This window comes from Stegodyphus dumicola, chromosome X1 (genome assembly GCF_044657685.1).
Source record: "Stegodyphus dumicola isolate Sdum_Otavi_A_Nest chromosome X1, ASM4465768v1".
NCBI lineage: Eukaryota > Metazoa > Arthropoda > Arachnida > Araneae > Eresidae > Stegodyphus > Stegodyphus dumicola.
The window spans coordinates 33,093,425-33,106,823 of NC_140780.1; the positions used below are offsets into that span (position 1 = coordinate 33,093,425).

At 34.3% G+C, this 13,399-nt stretch overlaps 1 protein-coding gene across 3 annotated transcripts in view; it reads left to right on the top strand.

Annotated features, from left to right (window-relative positions):
• LOC118194556 (glutamate receptor-interacting protein 1-like) overlaps positions 1-13,399 on the top strand; it is a 91,811-nt gene that overhangs the window by 56,686 nt on the left and 21,726 nt on the right. For 2 of the 3 annotated variants that reach the window (XM_085808509.1, XM_035365701.2), the window contains exons 6-11: positions 566-728; positions 5,567-5,712; positions 5,814-5,958; positions 6,149-6,330; positions 7,098-7,301; positions 10,980-11,163. In XM_085808509.1, coding sequence (XP_085664635.1) covers positions 566-728; positions 5,567-5,712; positions 5,814-5,958; positions 6,149-6,330; positions 7,098-7,301; positions 10,980-11,163 — 1,024 coding nt within the window. The remainder of the gene's footprint in view (positions 1-565; positions 729-5,566; positions 5,713-5,813; positions 5,959-6,148; positions 6,331-7,097; positions 7,302-10,979; positions 11,164-13,399) is intronic. The other variant, XM_085808508.1, reaches the window with a different exon arrangement.

A 13,399-nucleotide genomic window follows, 5' to 3' on the forward strand; every position in this document is an offset into this window, starting at 1 on the left:
CCTCCATAAATATCTGTACAAAATGTGAGCTCGATAACATATCAAAAATTAGTTTAAAAAAGTATGGTAAAGCTTTGATAGTGACAAAAGCATGAATGAGTTAAATAAAAGCTTATAAAAATGCAGCTAAGTAACAAAAAATCGTAAGATTCGCCTAATTAAATATTTGCAATCATGTTTATATCACTTTTTAATGTTTCATAATTTTGCTTTATTTAGTTTGTTGGCTACTTTTGTGTCCTCAAATTTAAGCGGTGTAAGAGTTTTCTTTGAAATAATTTTATTTAGACTTCTACAAAAATTCAGTGACTGTTGATTTAGGTTTCTTTTTCTCTGAAAATTAATGGTCTAAGTGAATAAAAACAGATTCAGATAAGTGTGTGAAAAGGGTTCCAGTGTCAAAGAAAATAGTATTGCTTTATTCTGAAAACTGTGATCAAAATTTGATTTATTTTAAAGCAGAGCAAGTGCAAATTCATTGACTGGTGTTTAAATATCAAAGATATGTTTTCAATATTTTATATTCAAACATATGTGCATGCTAATTCATTTCATTTGCTTTCAGCAGCTGAGGCTTCATTTTGTAAAACTTCAAAAGTCATACAAGTAAAACTGGAGAAAGAGAAGGACAGCTTTGGCTTCACTTTAAGAGGTGGTGCATGTGCTGATCGATTGAAATCGCGACCTTTAACAATTACACATGTGAGATTTGGTGGATCTGCAGATAGGTGTTTATTTCATAAACTATAAAATACTTAATGTTGTAATTTTTCTTTTATGAACAGTTCTATCTTGACTTGATGCTGGAAATTATCATTTGCAAGGGAACTTATCAGATTTCCCAATGAAAATCACCATGTAACTTTCATGGGAGGTAAAGTATGTGAAAAAATTAATAGATGCCAAATGTAGCATTTTATAAATGCCCATAAACCCAGAATAGGATGCATAAAGTTATGCACACATCTGCAATATTATCAACCACAGACTAGACACTGCTGGCCATCCAAAATGCTACATGAAGGAAGGACAAGAGATTTTAAAGCCAATTTTTTTCAGTGATTACACATAGTGTCAATATTAATAATTTGAAATATAGCCTTTGAGGAGAATGAGAAAATTGATGAGTATAGCCTCAAGAGGCTTTGAATGGGTTATTGGGGGAAAGGCAGCTCATGCTACCTATACATGTAGTCAGTGTTGATCTGGTGTACCTGGGGGTGCCAGACTAGGCATTCTCCAGTCATTGATCAGACATGTTCGATGGGCGATAGATCTGGAGAACAGGCAGGCCAGAGTAACAATGCAACATTTCGTGCAAAGTGTGGTCATACATTGTCCTGCTGAATTGTGGCCACAGGCAGAACATGAAGGTAAGGAACGAGAACAGGCTTCAAAATCTCAGAGATATAGCATTGACTGGTAAGTATACCAGTAATGTGTACTAGGGGGATACAGGAGTGGAGATCAATACCACCCTGCACCATAAGACAAAGTGCAGGATCAGTATGATTATACAGAATGCAACAGTCGAGAAGCCTTTCTCCATGGTGTTTCCAAACTGTAATCTGATCATTGTGGCACTGCAAGCAGAAGTGTGATTTTTTTGAAAACACAATGCTATGCCATTCAGATAGCCATGTCCATCGTTCAGTGCACCATTACAAATGCAAACATTTGTAGGTAAAAGGTAACTGAAGCAATGGACAGCTCATTGTATGCTTAATGGAGAGTCCATTGTACTATAAACAATGTGGAATTGTTTATGCAGACACCACTTGGTGTGTTACAGACTGCATTCTTTGTTATATGGTTGTAAATGAGGCAGAATGCTTCATCCGTGCAATACATATGATGAACATGAAGGCCTTTATGAGGGATATAAGTCAATTTTTTTATATGGAATAGGGTACAATTTTTGGGGGCAACCCTAAGAAAGTGGGTGGCCTAAACTATAGCTTGTGCAGCTTAATCTTAAATCCAGCACTGGTTGCAATTGATTCTGTCTGTCAGTCATTCCCTCCGGCATCCACCGATTTTATATTTGCGTGACTATATCTGGCATGATAACTGTTTTCTGGAAGGATAATCTGCAGTCTGTGCATGCAATGATTCTGCCTCAGTCAAACCTGGAAACATGCTTGAATGATGCTCTTGTTTTTCTATGAGGCACACTGAAGCTGTACTCAAAATTATCTCACGAGAGAACAACTCACCTTATTCAAACTAGCAATCTTTTCTCCCTTTATATATGGATTTTAAGGAATACTGCAGTTGGCTATAATGTGCATGTGCAACGAGATCAGTCATTTGTATATTTCATTGCAGTATACACATTATGCAAGTTTCATGCTGTTTGGATGCTTCCTTCATGATATTGCTTATGGCCATATCTTAGACTGATTACCATGCTTTATTGATCTACAAGGTGCAGCCTCTTTATATGAAACTTTTCTCATCTGTTTGAAATTTGTGAAGGAATGGAGTTTGCTTTGCGTCTGTTCTTCCCCCCTTTTTTTTGTAGTTCATGCTTGAAAATTCTATTGATGGTGAGATCCAGTGGCTGTAAAATTTTTCTAAGCCCACCTAGTATTACTGAGAAATTGTTAAGTTTTTTGGGCTTCAGATTGTACCGTATCCACTGAATTTGATCGCATTGAATCCATAATAATGAGGCCTGAGATTTGGGGGGGGGGAACCGTTCCTTTTCAGTAAATTTCAACACATCTTTATACATTCATCCTATTTCATTTGCATGAGTAATGATTCATTTAGGGAAGTTTTCTTTAGGAATTGATTTTCTGTTGAAAATTTGCAAAATCACTCCATTGATGGCACAACCCATGTAAAGAAGAATTTTCTTTCCCAGTTAACGCAAGAATACTTTTTTCACCTGTTGAATGAGCAGTTCTTAAAAAAAACAAAAATAAATAAATGGTCATTAGAAAAGAGCGAATTAGTCATTAGCGAATGAGGACAAAGCAAGCTGTTATTTGGATGTTCTTTAATTCGGTCATTTTGTCCTGAGTTGTGCGAGTACACATGCCTTCGGCAAAAATATTTTTAGAAATTATCATCTTTTGTTATGTCTGCAAGAAAGGTGAAATACTTGTGTACGTTTCACAGTTGACACAGTACGTTTCACAGTCGTACACAGTTGACTTTCATTCCATTATTTCCTCAAGAAAATAAATTTGCGATGTGTACCGCCTGTCGTTGCGATTTTTCGATTTTGTGTGGTGGAAGGGCGGATTTTCTCAAACATGTGCGTACACAAAAGCACAAGGACAACATGAGTTGTTTTGAAAAAAATTAAAAATTAAATTTTTCTTCGGAAACAAAGGACCAAAAAGTTATTAATGCAGAATGTCTGTTCTCTGCCTTTTTACTGGAGCACAACCTGCCACTATGCCACAGCTGAAAGAGGGGCAGCTTCTTTACCAATAAGTGTGGATGAACACATTGTTGATATTTATTATTATCTTGAAAGGAGTTCTAAAAGGAAGGAAAAATTGAAACAGTTCCAACAGCTGCATAACAGCAGTTTACAATTAGAAAACTTGGATGAAGTTAGAAAATCAGCTAGGATTGACACCCAGTGGAGTTTAATTGGAAAACTCAAAGATGCTGATGGAATTTTAAAATATAGTGAACTGTCTAGAATTATGTTGGCCATCTTGACAGTTCCCCATAGTAATGCAGAGTGTGAGAGGATTTTCAGTGTTGCGAAACCGAGGACTAAATTTAGATCTAATGTGATGACACATTAGAAAAACTTGTATTAGCAAAAGCAGGCCTACGTGGCAATTGCTATGAACAAAATTATGAAGTTTCTTTCTTAAAGAAAGCAAAATCTGCCACTGTTTATAACATTTGTATGAAAACTGATTAAAGTTTTTTTTTTCCTTAAACGATGCAAGTGATAAAAACGTTTTTATGTATAAGGTATTTTTGTGTTGCTTGCATTTAAGAGTTAGTTACTATTTAAAGTTAATTCATTATTAAAAACTATATTTTCATCATTTAAAAAGTCTTTTTAACATTGTGAAAAATCTCCTGATTTTTGAGTGTCATAGGTTGACAAGTATGTAATTATTATTATATAAAGGGGAATTTATTTCATCACTTAACTTATTTTTTTAATTACTTTTCGCAATCACTATATTAGTGAATCAGGACTTAATGAATACATACAGAATGCTCATGTGGCTCATGCACTGATGAACAATGAAAAGTTAATAAACCCACACCAACTGCAAAGGCATTTAAATGAATAAAAAATTTAACAATTTAAACCTGAAAAATGTTTGATCAAACAATGAATGGTGTGCCTACCTAGAGCCCCTAGAGAAAGAGGAGTAGTAGGATTTCACTACAGGTCAGTATTAGTTGAAAATAAAATTATCATAGGCACCTTTAAGGCCATGGTGCCACTGCGCACTGCACGACTTTGCTCATATGGACGATGCGTCCCTGCCTGTACTTTGTATTGTTTGGCCAATTAAATGCAATAATGTTTTTTAGTTGTGAATTATGTGTTCTGTAGGACCCATTATTCGCAGAAGGAACAAAAAGCATGCTGCTGAATACCATTCCTTATTGCTTTGCAAATATATAGCACAACATTATTATTTGTAAGATTGGTACTATTTTTTTCATGTGACTTGAATGAAGCCTTTTCTTGAATGAAGTCTTAGAGTTTATATGCATATATGTTTTTAGCTTACATACATTTTGTTATAAATGATTTCTCAAAGTAGTATCTGAATTTATGTTTTTACTGAAATGTGACAATGAATATGAAGTAAGATATTGGGATATGAATGTGTTTATCAGAATTTGCAAAAATAATGCTGAATAGTAATGAAACGAAACCATTTCTTTGTGGTAGTTGTATGGGGAAAAGTGTATATTTTAATAAAAACGTAATTAAATACTCTTTATAAATTTCTAAACACTGATATTGAATTACATGCTTATGGCTCTTCATACAAAGCATTTGTGTGAAATATTTTCCTGAGACACTTTAGTTAGTAGTTTTTCTCTAAGCAAATGAACAATTTTATTTCAAATCAATGTGCAACAATTGTTTTAATTTTTCAATATGTTTCCTCTGTTTTGTATAGGGTGTTTTAAAAAGCTTTCACTTTATCATATGTGTGGGTACTGTGTAGAAATAAACTGATATTGTATGGATGCTGTATGATGATGGAATGTGTTTAGCCATTTTGTATTCAGAATATAAAAAACTAATATCCATAAATATGGATATAAAAACTAATATCCATAAATATGGATATAATATATCCACTTTTATTTGTTTCTTTCCCAAGTATATTAGTTCAGGATATCAAAAGACATTATGCAAAATTTAATGATTCTTTATAAGCTAATTTCAGAAAAACTGTTTAATATTTTTTGGCATCATGGATCATATTTCAGTTATATTGGTGACTTTATAAGTTAAGTGGTATTAGTGACATATATATAATCATTTTTGCTTGAAAATCATGTTTGCTTTCTTTGAGGCCTTACTTATGTCCCTCCCTTTATTTTTTGTCACTAGAACTGGTATAATAAAAGCTGGAGACAGACTTCTGGCTATTGATGGGATAAACCTTTCTACTGCAAGTTTGCAAGAAGCTTTGCACCTCATGAAACAGTTAAAACAATCTGTTCTGTTTACTATTGAATATGACATTTCAGTCATTGGTAGGTAATAAAATTTCCATATAATAAAAAAATTCTGGTCATGAACAGTTAATTTTTGAAGTAAGAAATTCCTCGATGTCATGATTAATAATACGTTTCAGATGCTGTGAAAAATGCTACTGGTCCTTTGCTAGTTGAGATAGATAAAACCCCAGGTTGTTCACTGGGACTTAACTTGTCATGCTTATCTGTTCCTGAGCATGCAATCATCATTGAAAGTATTCGTCAAGCTAGCATTGCTGAGAGGTAGGTGTGAAAATAATAAAATTTGTGCCATTAAATTTAGTAAAATTAAAATTTTTGTTACGCTATTGGATGTGGCATATTGTATGCTCTATTCTTTGAACATTCTAGTTCTTTCTATATGTGTATGTTATACGAAAATTATGATTTTTTATAAACTTTTGATTAAATGTTATTTTAATTTTAAATACAGATGTGGTGCACTTCATGTTGGTGATCATGTTTTGGCAATAGATGACATAAAAGTTGACCTGATGACATCAGCTGAAGCAATGCAATTGCTTAGATCATCAGTTGGAGAAACAGTTAAGTTAGAAATATTGCCAGTTAGTCAAATGTCGCTACGATCTGCTCCAGAAACTACTGTAAAACGAGGTATTTTATTTTATAATTTGTAATGCGATTTAAACAATTTTTATTGACTGGCAAGTTTGAAATTTTTAAACTTGTTTAAGTGTTTTAATTTTAATGCAGAGCTATCATTTGATTATGAATTATACCCGCTTTAAGTAAAATTATGAGATTTGTTCCATGCACATAATTTTACAATTAAATAAATGAGTAAACATGAAAAGGTTCAGCATAAAAATTAGCGCAGGTAAACAAACGATTAAGAAGTTATCAATGTGTATTTTTGTTGGAGTTCATACCAGCTTTATCAAAACATTAAGCAGTGGAAATTGTAGTGAAGCAGAAGTTAGAACGCATGGTCAAAAATTAAGAAGTGGGGTTGGGAATAAGGTTTTCCCCTCATCTCTGATAGAATGATGTGAAAGAACTACTTTGAAATTCACTACTTGTTCACTACTTTGAAATCTATCTTTGATCTGATATGCAAAATGAATTAATAAATTGAATGTTTGGAAGCACTAAAGACATAGTAAGTAAATGAAAAGTTAAGTTTTTTCAATTGTAATTTTAGGTTATATGATTGAAAAATTGTGTGATATAAATTCGATTATACTGCATAAAAGAAACACTACTGACTGCAATATAAATTAAAAACTAGATTGTAGTCACCAATGTTTCTTTTTTGTCGAGCTTTTTAATACATCAGAAGTGAGGGACTATTTATTGAACTATGCAATATCTTCATAAATTTCATGTATTGCTAAGATATAATTATTCTACATTTTTCACAGGTATTGTTTCATCTCGTTATTCTGCTGCAAGGACAAGTTTTCAGAATTGTGGTTATAATACTCTGTCTTCACTTGGTGGGATTTCTGTTACCTCTGGCTGCCCATATTCTTCTATAACATCTCCAGCAGGAATGAGACGAGGCTGTGATGGTGCTGCTGTGTGTACAACATTACTCAATCCTATTATGCCAAGCTCATCAGATGGTATGTTCTTTTACTTTCCAGCCTTTTTTATTCACTGTATATATTAAATTAATATTTTATTACAGTTGTGAGTAAAGAACATTTGATGTGTGACATTTAAGAATAACCGTATGTACTTTTACAGGATATTTACAATTTTAAACTTGATAAAATTTGTTCTCTTTGATATAACTGAATAGTGCTATGAGTTTTATTGTGCTGGGTACTTCATTGGGTTTTTATACACTGCATTAAAAAATATGACATGTGGAATAATGAATGATATCCATGTTTTCATCTCAATTTTAAAATCTGTACGATTTACTTCAACAAGAAACTCCCACACCACTGTATTGGGTGATGTGCTGAAAATGATGTAGGCACAATGGGTTCAACAATTCTCAGTGATTTCCTAGCAAGTATCTGGCCATTCGATAAGAAAGAAAAAAAAAGTGTTAGTTGCATAGCCAGATTACTTTTTATTTGGTAAGTTAGCTATGTGAAAAAACTGAACAGAGTGAACAGAACCAACCCTAGGAATTTTATAATCGCGTACAATAGCATATTTCGCTGCCTTCCTGTCAATTAATTAGACATTAATTTAGGTCAATGTTGCCATTTGTAATATCTTAAAAATCATGTGCATATACACAAACTCCGAGCAGTAACGTCGCTGAACACTGGTAGTTCGGTCCGAGGTTCGAATCCCGCAAATGGGCTGGCTGCATGGGCGTTTTCGTGGTTTTCCCCATGTGTAACGTGAATACAAGCCAGTTTCCCTTAGAAAGCCCTCCATGAAGGCATCCCTCATCTTAGGCAGATAGCCCTCGAGGGTTTGCCATAATCACACACACACACACACACACACAAACTTTACCATTGGTAGAGTTATGTACAACTCTGTATAGTTTTTCTCATTTTTCTTTAGTTTGCTGGAATTTTGTATTTTTTATGTTTTAATTCAGCTGTATGAAATTTATAAATTGGCTTTTTCATTGTAATAAACGTATTAAATAAATACAGTACAAAGTCCGAGATCCGGACTCATCAGAACTTCTGCGATTCTGCAGTTGGGATTTTTCTGGATATTAGATCATCAGTTAAAATCTAGAAAGATGGCTTGTAGAAATTATAAAATTAAAAATATGAAATCATGATTTATGAAATAATGAAGCATTTATGATCAAAATCATATATGCTTCAAAATTACAAAAAAAAAAGCTTAATATTTATTTGTTTACTTTATTAAACATTTCTTTCAATGTAAGTTGTTTAAGTTGCTTTGTTTTTGTGCTAATACTTTCTCTTCAATTCTGTAGACAGACATAATTCCTTGTGTAGTTACATTGTTGAAGTGCTGTAATTGCTGTGTTGAGAATTCCGACTAACTTGTCAGTCGAAATTTTTTTGTTTTCTGTAACCTTTCTGTCACTTTCTTCACTATCAGTAGTGGTATTTTCTGGATCTAGAACCATGCTACAAATTTTGCCATTCATTAACTGATTGATGATCGAGGAGCATTGTAATCACAATGAAAAACTTCTTTTATATCATCTTCATTTATTACTGCTTCTCCACATTTTTTTACAAAATTTCTTTAATTGGAAAATTTTACCTTTGATTTGCGATATCTGAAAACCTTAAAAATTCATGGCTATCATCATAAAATTTAGCTCTCATTCACTATACATATTTGGCTATGTATCATGAGATTGGCGACTAAAGATAAGTTGTTCCACTAAGTTTTATCTTTCTTTTATAGTGCTCTGAGATAATTATGCCTGAATTGTATTAGTTTAGTTATTTATTATACTTATGTCTGTTTCTTGCTCATGCTTAAGGTTATCTGAGAACTGAATAAATAAATTCTCACATATACTTCAAACTTTTTGAGGGCCAGCGCTAGGTGTCTTACTGCCTGATGCAGTCTTGGTGGTTCTTAAATTCCACTACCAACCACCTCCCTTTGTCTTCTCTAAATTCTGCCATCCGGTGCGGCCATACGAACCCTGGTGCTGGTTCTGGGCTTATGTGAATAACATATCAGTTATTCTTAATTCCAATAGCACTAAATGTAATTTTTTGGCCTATGAGTATCATTAAGCAAATCTATTTTTAGGCATATGGAAAGAAAATTTTGTTAAATTTTTCTTCATCATCATTTCTTAGCACTTTTAACTTAAATCTGTAATCATCGCCAAGCATAATGCCAGTAGGGACAGTAAACTAGTGGAGGAGACTAGCTGTCCGAGGTCATTAGAGGCAACCCATAACCACAGTACTTAGTATCATCTCAACTACCAGAGGCCCGCTCAACTATCAATCCCGCTACCAGAGGCATACTTGAGGGGGCGCCACCTTCCTGGTCTGTGCAGAGGGACGAAAGCCCAATGCATAGTAGTTTGGGAGCTGACAGCATCCATGGCGCTAAGGCAAGAATGATAGGACCAGCTCTGCTCCACAGATGTGTGAGGGGGGCACCACTCCACCTCTACTATCATTACCAGACTCATGAGCTAAAGTTACAAGTAGATTTCATCATCCCTCTACATTGACTGAGGAGAGTCCTTTGAAATCCACTATGTAACGTCACCACAGTTTTGGGGCAGACATGGCAGTATTATATGGTCCCTGCCGAGCCTGAACCAACCACTGGATAATCGATGGCTTAGTCTTGCAAAGTTATCTATCCTAAGAATCGAAGCTGTCCAGTCAGTTGTCTGGTAGAACCCCGGGTCTCCTTCCTATGAAATTGGTCGGTTCCGGAAATCTGGCCAGTTGATTCCAAGGGATGTTTATCCAGCACTGTTAGCCTATGCCAGCTGAAGCCAACATAGTTTCCAGCAGGCGCCACGAGGAGGCCGATGCTGAACTGAGGGAGAGGATGCTAACATGTCAGGCATTGCTATATGAGTCATTACTGAAGTTGTCATGTGTTGCTAAACACACAGTGATGAAAGCAAAATAAAATAAATAATAATTCGTCAGGTTGGCATCAATTTATAAATTATTAGTAGGTGTAAAATCAACGATGTATCTATGTAGAATGTTTCGGTTGGAGATGTATACCAAGCAGATAAGGATTGCAGTCAAATTCTCTATATGCTAAATTATACTCTATATTTATGCTAAATTGATTGTTTCTTCAATAACAAGGTATTTTATTTAGTGCCGAAGTGAAAATACAAATCAGGACTCTCAACATGTTTTATTGTGCACGAGGGAGGGAATCAAATGTGCGTGCATAATGTATAAAAAAAAAAAAATCAAAAAACGTGGTGGCTTTGAGTTTGAGGTCCGTATTTCAGATCATTCCGGTTACTGGATGTCCGGATCTCAGACTTTGTACTGTATTAATAAAAGGGAGACAGAATTGCTGAATTTGTAAAATTTACACACATTTATCATTAATGATTTTCAAGGTTAATGTTTGTAAACAAAGCAGTGGTTTATACTTTTATGAAAATTTATGAACCTTTAATGAAATTCAGTGTTATAAACATTTATGAAGAAATTAAAAGTATAACTGAACATTTTTTCTATCATTTATTATGTGAAATATAAAACAATAATTTTTTTTCATTATAGATTCATTAATCACACATGATAATAATTAGAATTATATGATTGCAATTGTGATTGATAAAGATGCTTGTAAAATTGAAAATTTAGTGACATAGGTATTTTAAAATTTAATAGTGTCTTTAACTTCAACTACTAATTCTGGATGTACAAGTGTTGGTCATGCAGACAGAACTGAAATCACACTACCTGCAGACCACAAAGGATTTGGATTTACACTGCAAAGCTCATCATATCCATCTGATATACTGACCAGTCCTCCATTTGTCAGTAGTATTGAGCATGGAAGTCCAGCTGAAAGGTAGGCATTCAGTTTATTTTATACTTAAAGATCAAAAGTCATAGAAATAAGAGATGCAGATTTTCAGATGAAGATTTATCTCATGTGAAAGTTTCTATAAATATCAAGCACTATTGATGTCAATTACGATCTCAGACGTTTTGTGAGTATGGCAGTTCGACATGAATTATTAGATATTACATGTTGAATTATACTTGGAGTCTGTTAAAGGAGACATTCAATTTTTTAATTTGTTCGAATTTTGAACAATTCCTTGGTACCTGGTATACCAATAATGCCTCTGGAGGTCATCAAAATAATGGCTACAGAAGGCACTTAGTAAATGCGATTAATGCCAATTGAGCAGAGTTGACTATGTAACAGACAAGTAGCACTGCAAAATAAATTCATCTATGATGTGAGAAATACACAGAGGCTTAGTTATGAAGTTAGTGCTCTGGAATTTAGCTTTAATATGATGTGGTAGCGAAAGACGCACTAGACATTGTTGAACATAAGGTTATCAAGCAGAGCATCTTGTAAGAACTTGCGAACACATTAAATGGACTCATTCAGGAGATAAAGAAAATGTAACCTTATCCAGTAAGTCAGGTTACATTCTTGTTCAGTTGAGTGTTATACAGACCTCATGACGGCATAGGTCTAGACTGGGCATTTTGCAACCTGCTGGTGGTTCCATTATGGTTTGGGAAACATTTTATGTCATGGTTAGGCCTTTGTTCCTACTAAATACATTATTACTACATCACTAAGTAAGTATACAGTACCAAAAGGTTGTTCCTACCAAATACATTATTACTACATCACTAAGCAAGTATACAGTACCAAAAGGTTGTTCCTACCAAATACATTATTACTACATCACTAAATAAGTATACAGTACCAAAAGGTTGTTCAGTGTTAGCGGCTTTTATCGATTTCTCGGCAGATTTGGCGACAAAATTCTGTCGCCAAAAACATCACCAACTTGGCATGGTGAGATAGTTGTTTACCTGAATGTTAAATGAATTTGCCCCTGTAACCTTATTTTTCTGGACTTCACTCTCTTAAGGCCTTTCATGTTACATTATACAAGAAGTACTAAAATTTTACATGTAATTTCACTAACATTATTTACATACATACAAAATTCATAACAATAAGTTAAGTTGCTTTGTGACCATTTTGCATTCATTCATTCATTCATTTCTTGTATCTCTAAAACTGTGAGGTTTTCCAGTGCAGTATGTCATTATATTGAAACCCAAATATTCTAAAATAGTTTGGAAAGCATTATGGATAGTTTTTATGAACAATTGGCCCACATGACTGGTAAACGTGAACTTAATGGAAACTATATGACTGAAAGATCCTTTCATGCACACAGTCCAGCATTTGCAACAAATAGGCAATAATGGATACTATCAAATAGCATAATTCAGTATATCTTCAGAATATTTGGTAATTAACGTTGCCATCCATATTATAACTTAGCATCGTGAATGCCATGTTGAGTTTTTACTATTCACCAAGCTGAAGGGGCCCCACATATTGTTAAGTAAATGTCCCATGACATTTGACTATTTATATTCAATATGCGAACAGAAATTAAGATTTGTGTCATTCTAATCACAGTACAGCAATGTATAATGCAAAGGTCATGAAATCTGTCTAGCATTCTCACCAGTCTGATATTACCATTGTGGTGCAGGTGTAATCAAGTTTGGTCTGAAAAGGCTATGTTGGGCTACTCATTTGTCCATATCTAGCACTGAGTGCACCATCATTCCAGCCATGTATCGTTATGGTTGTAGAATCAACTGTAATCGCGACAACTGTATGTGCCTTGCAGTGATTCTGCTCCTTTGCAGATCATGGTGAATGGTACTGTACAAAGTAGCATTAAACGTGTATGCGTAACATTAAATGCGCATGCGTAAATGCATTAAACACGCATGTGTAAAGCATACAAAAAAAAGTTTGTGGCTTTCAGGTCCGGATTATAGATCATTCTGGATAATGGAAGTCCGGATTACAGACTTTGTACTGTATATGCTGACACATGCTTTTGTGCAACTGATACTAATTCTGTATTAAGATTCTTGATATTGATGATGTGCATTCCCTCATTGCCATGTGTTTAACATGCCTGTTCTCTATTTCGGTAGAGTGATGACGTTGATGCCGCCATTCTCGTTGGCCTGTCTGCTCTTTCTACTCATGCACAGTCTGTAAAAGCCACAGTTCTTCCTTTGCC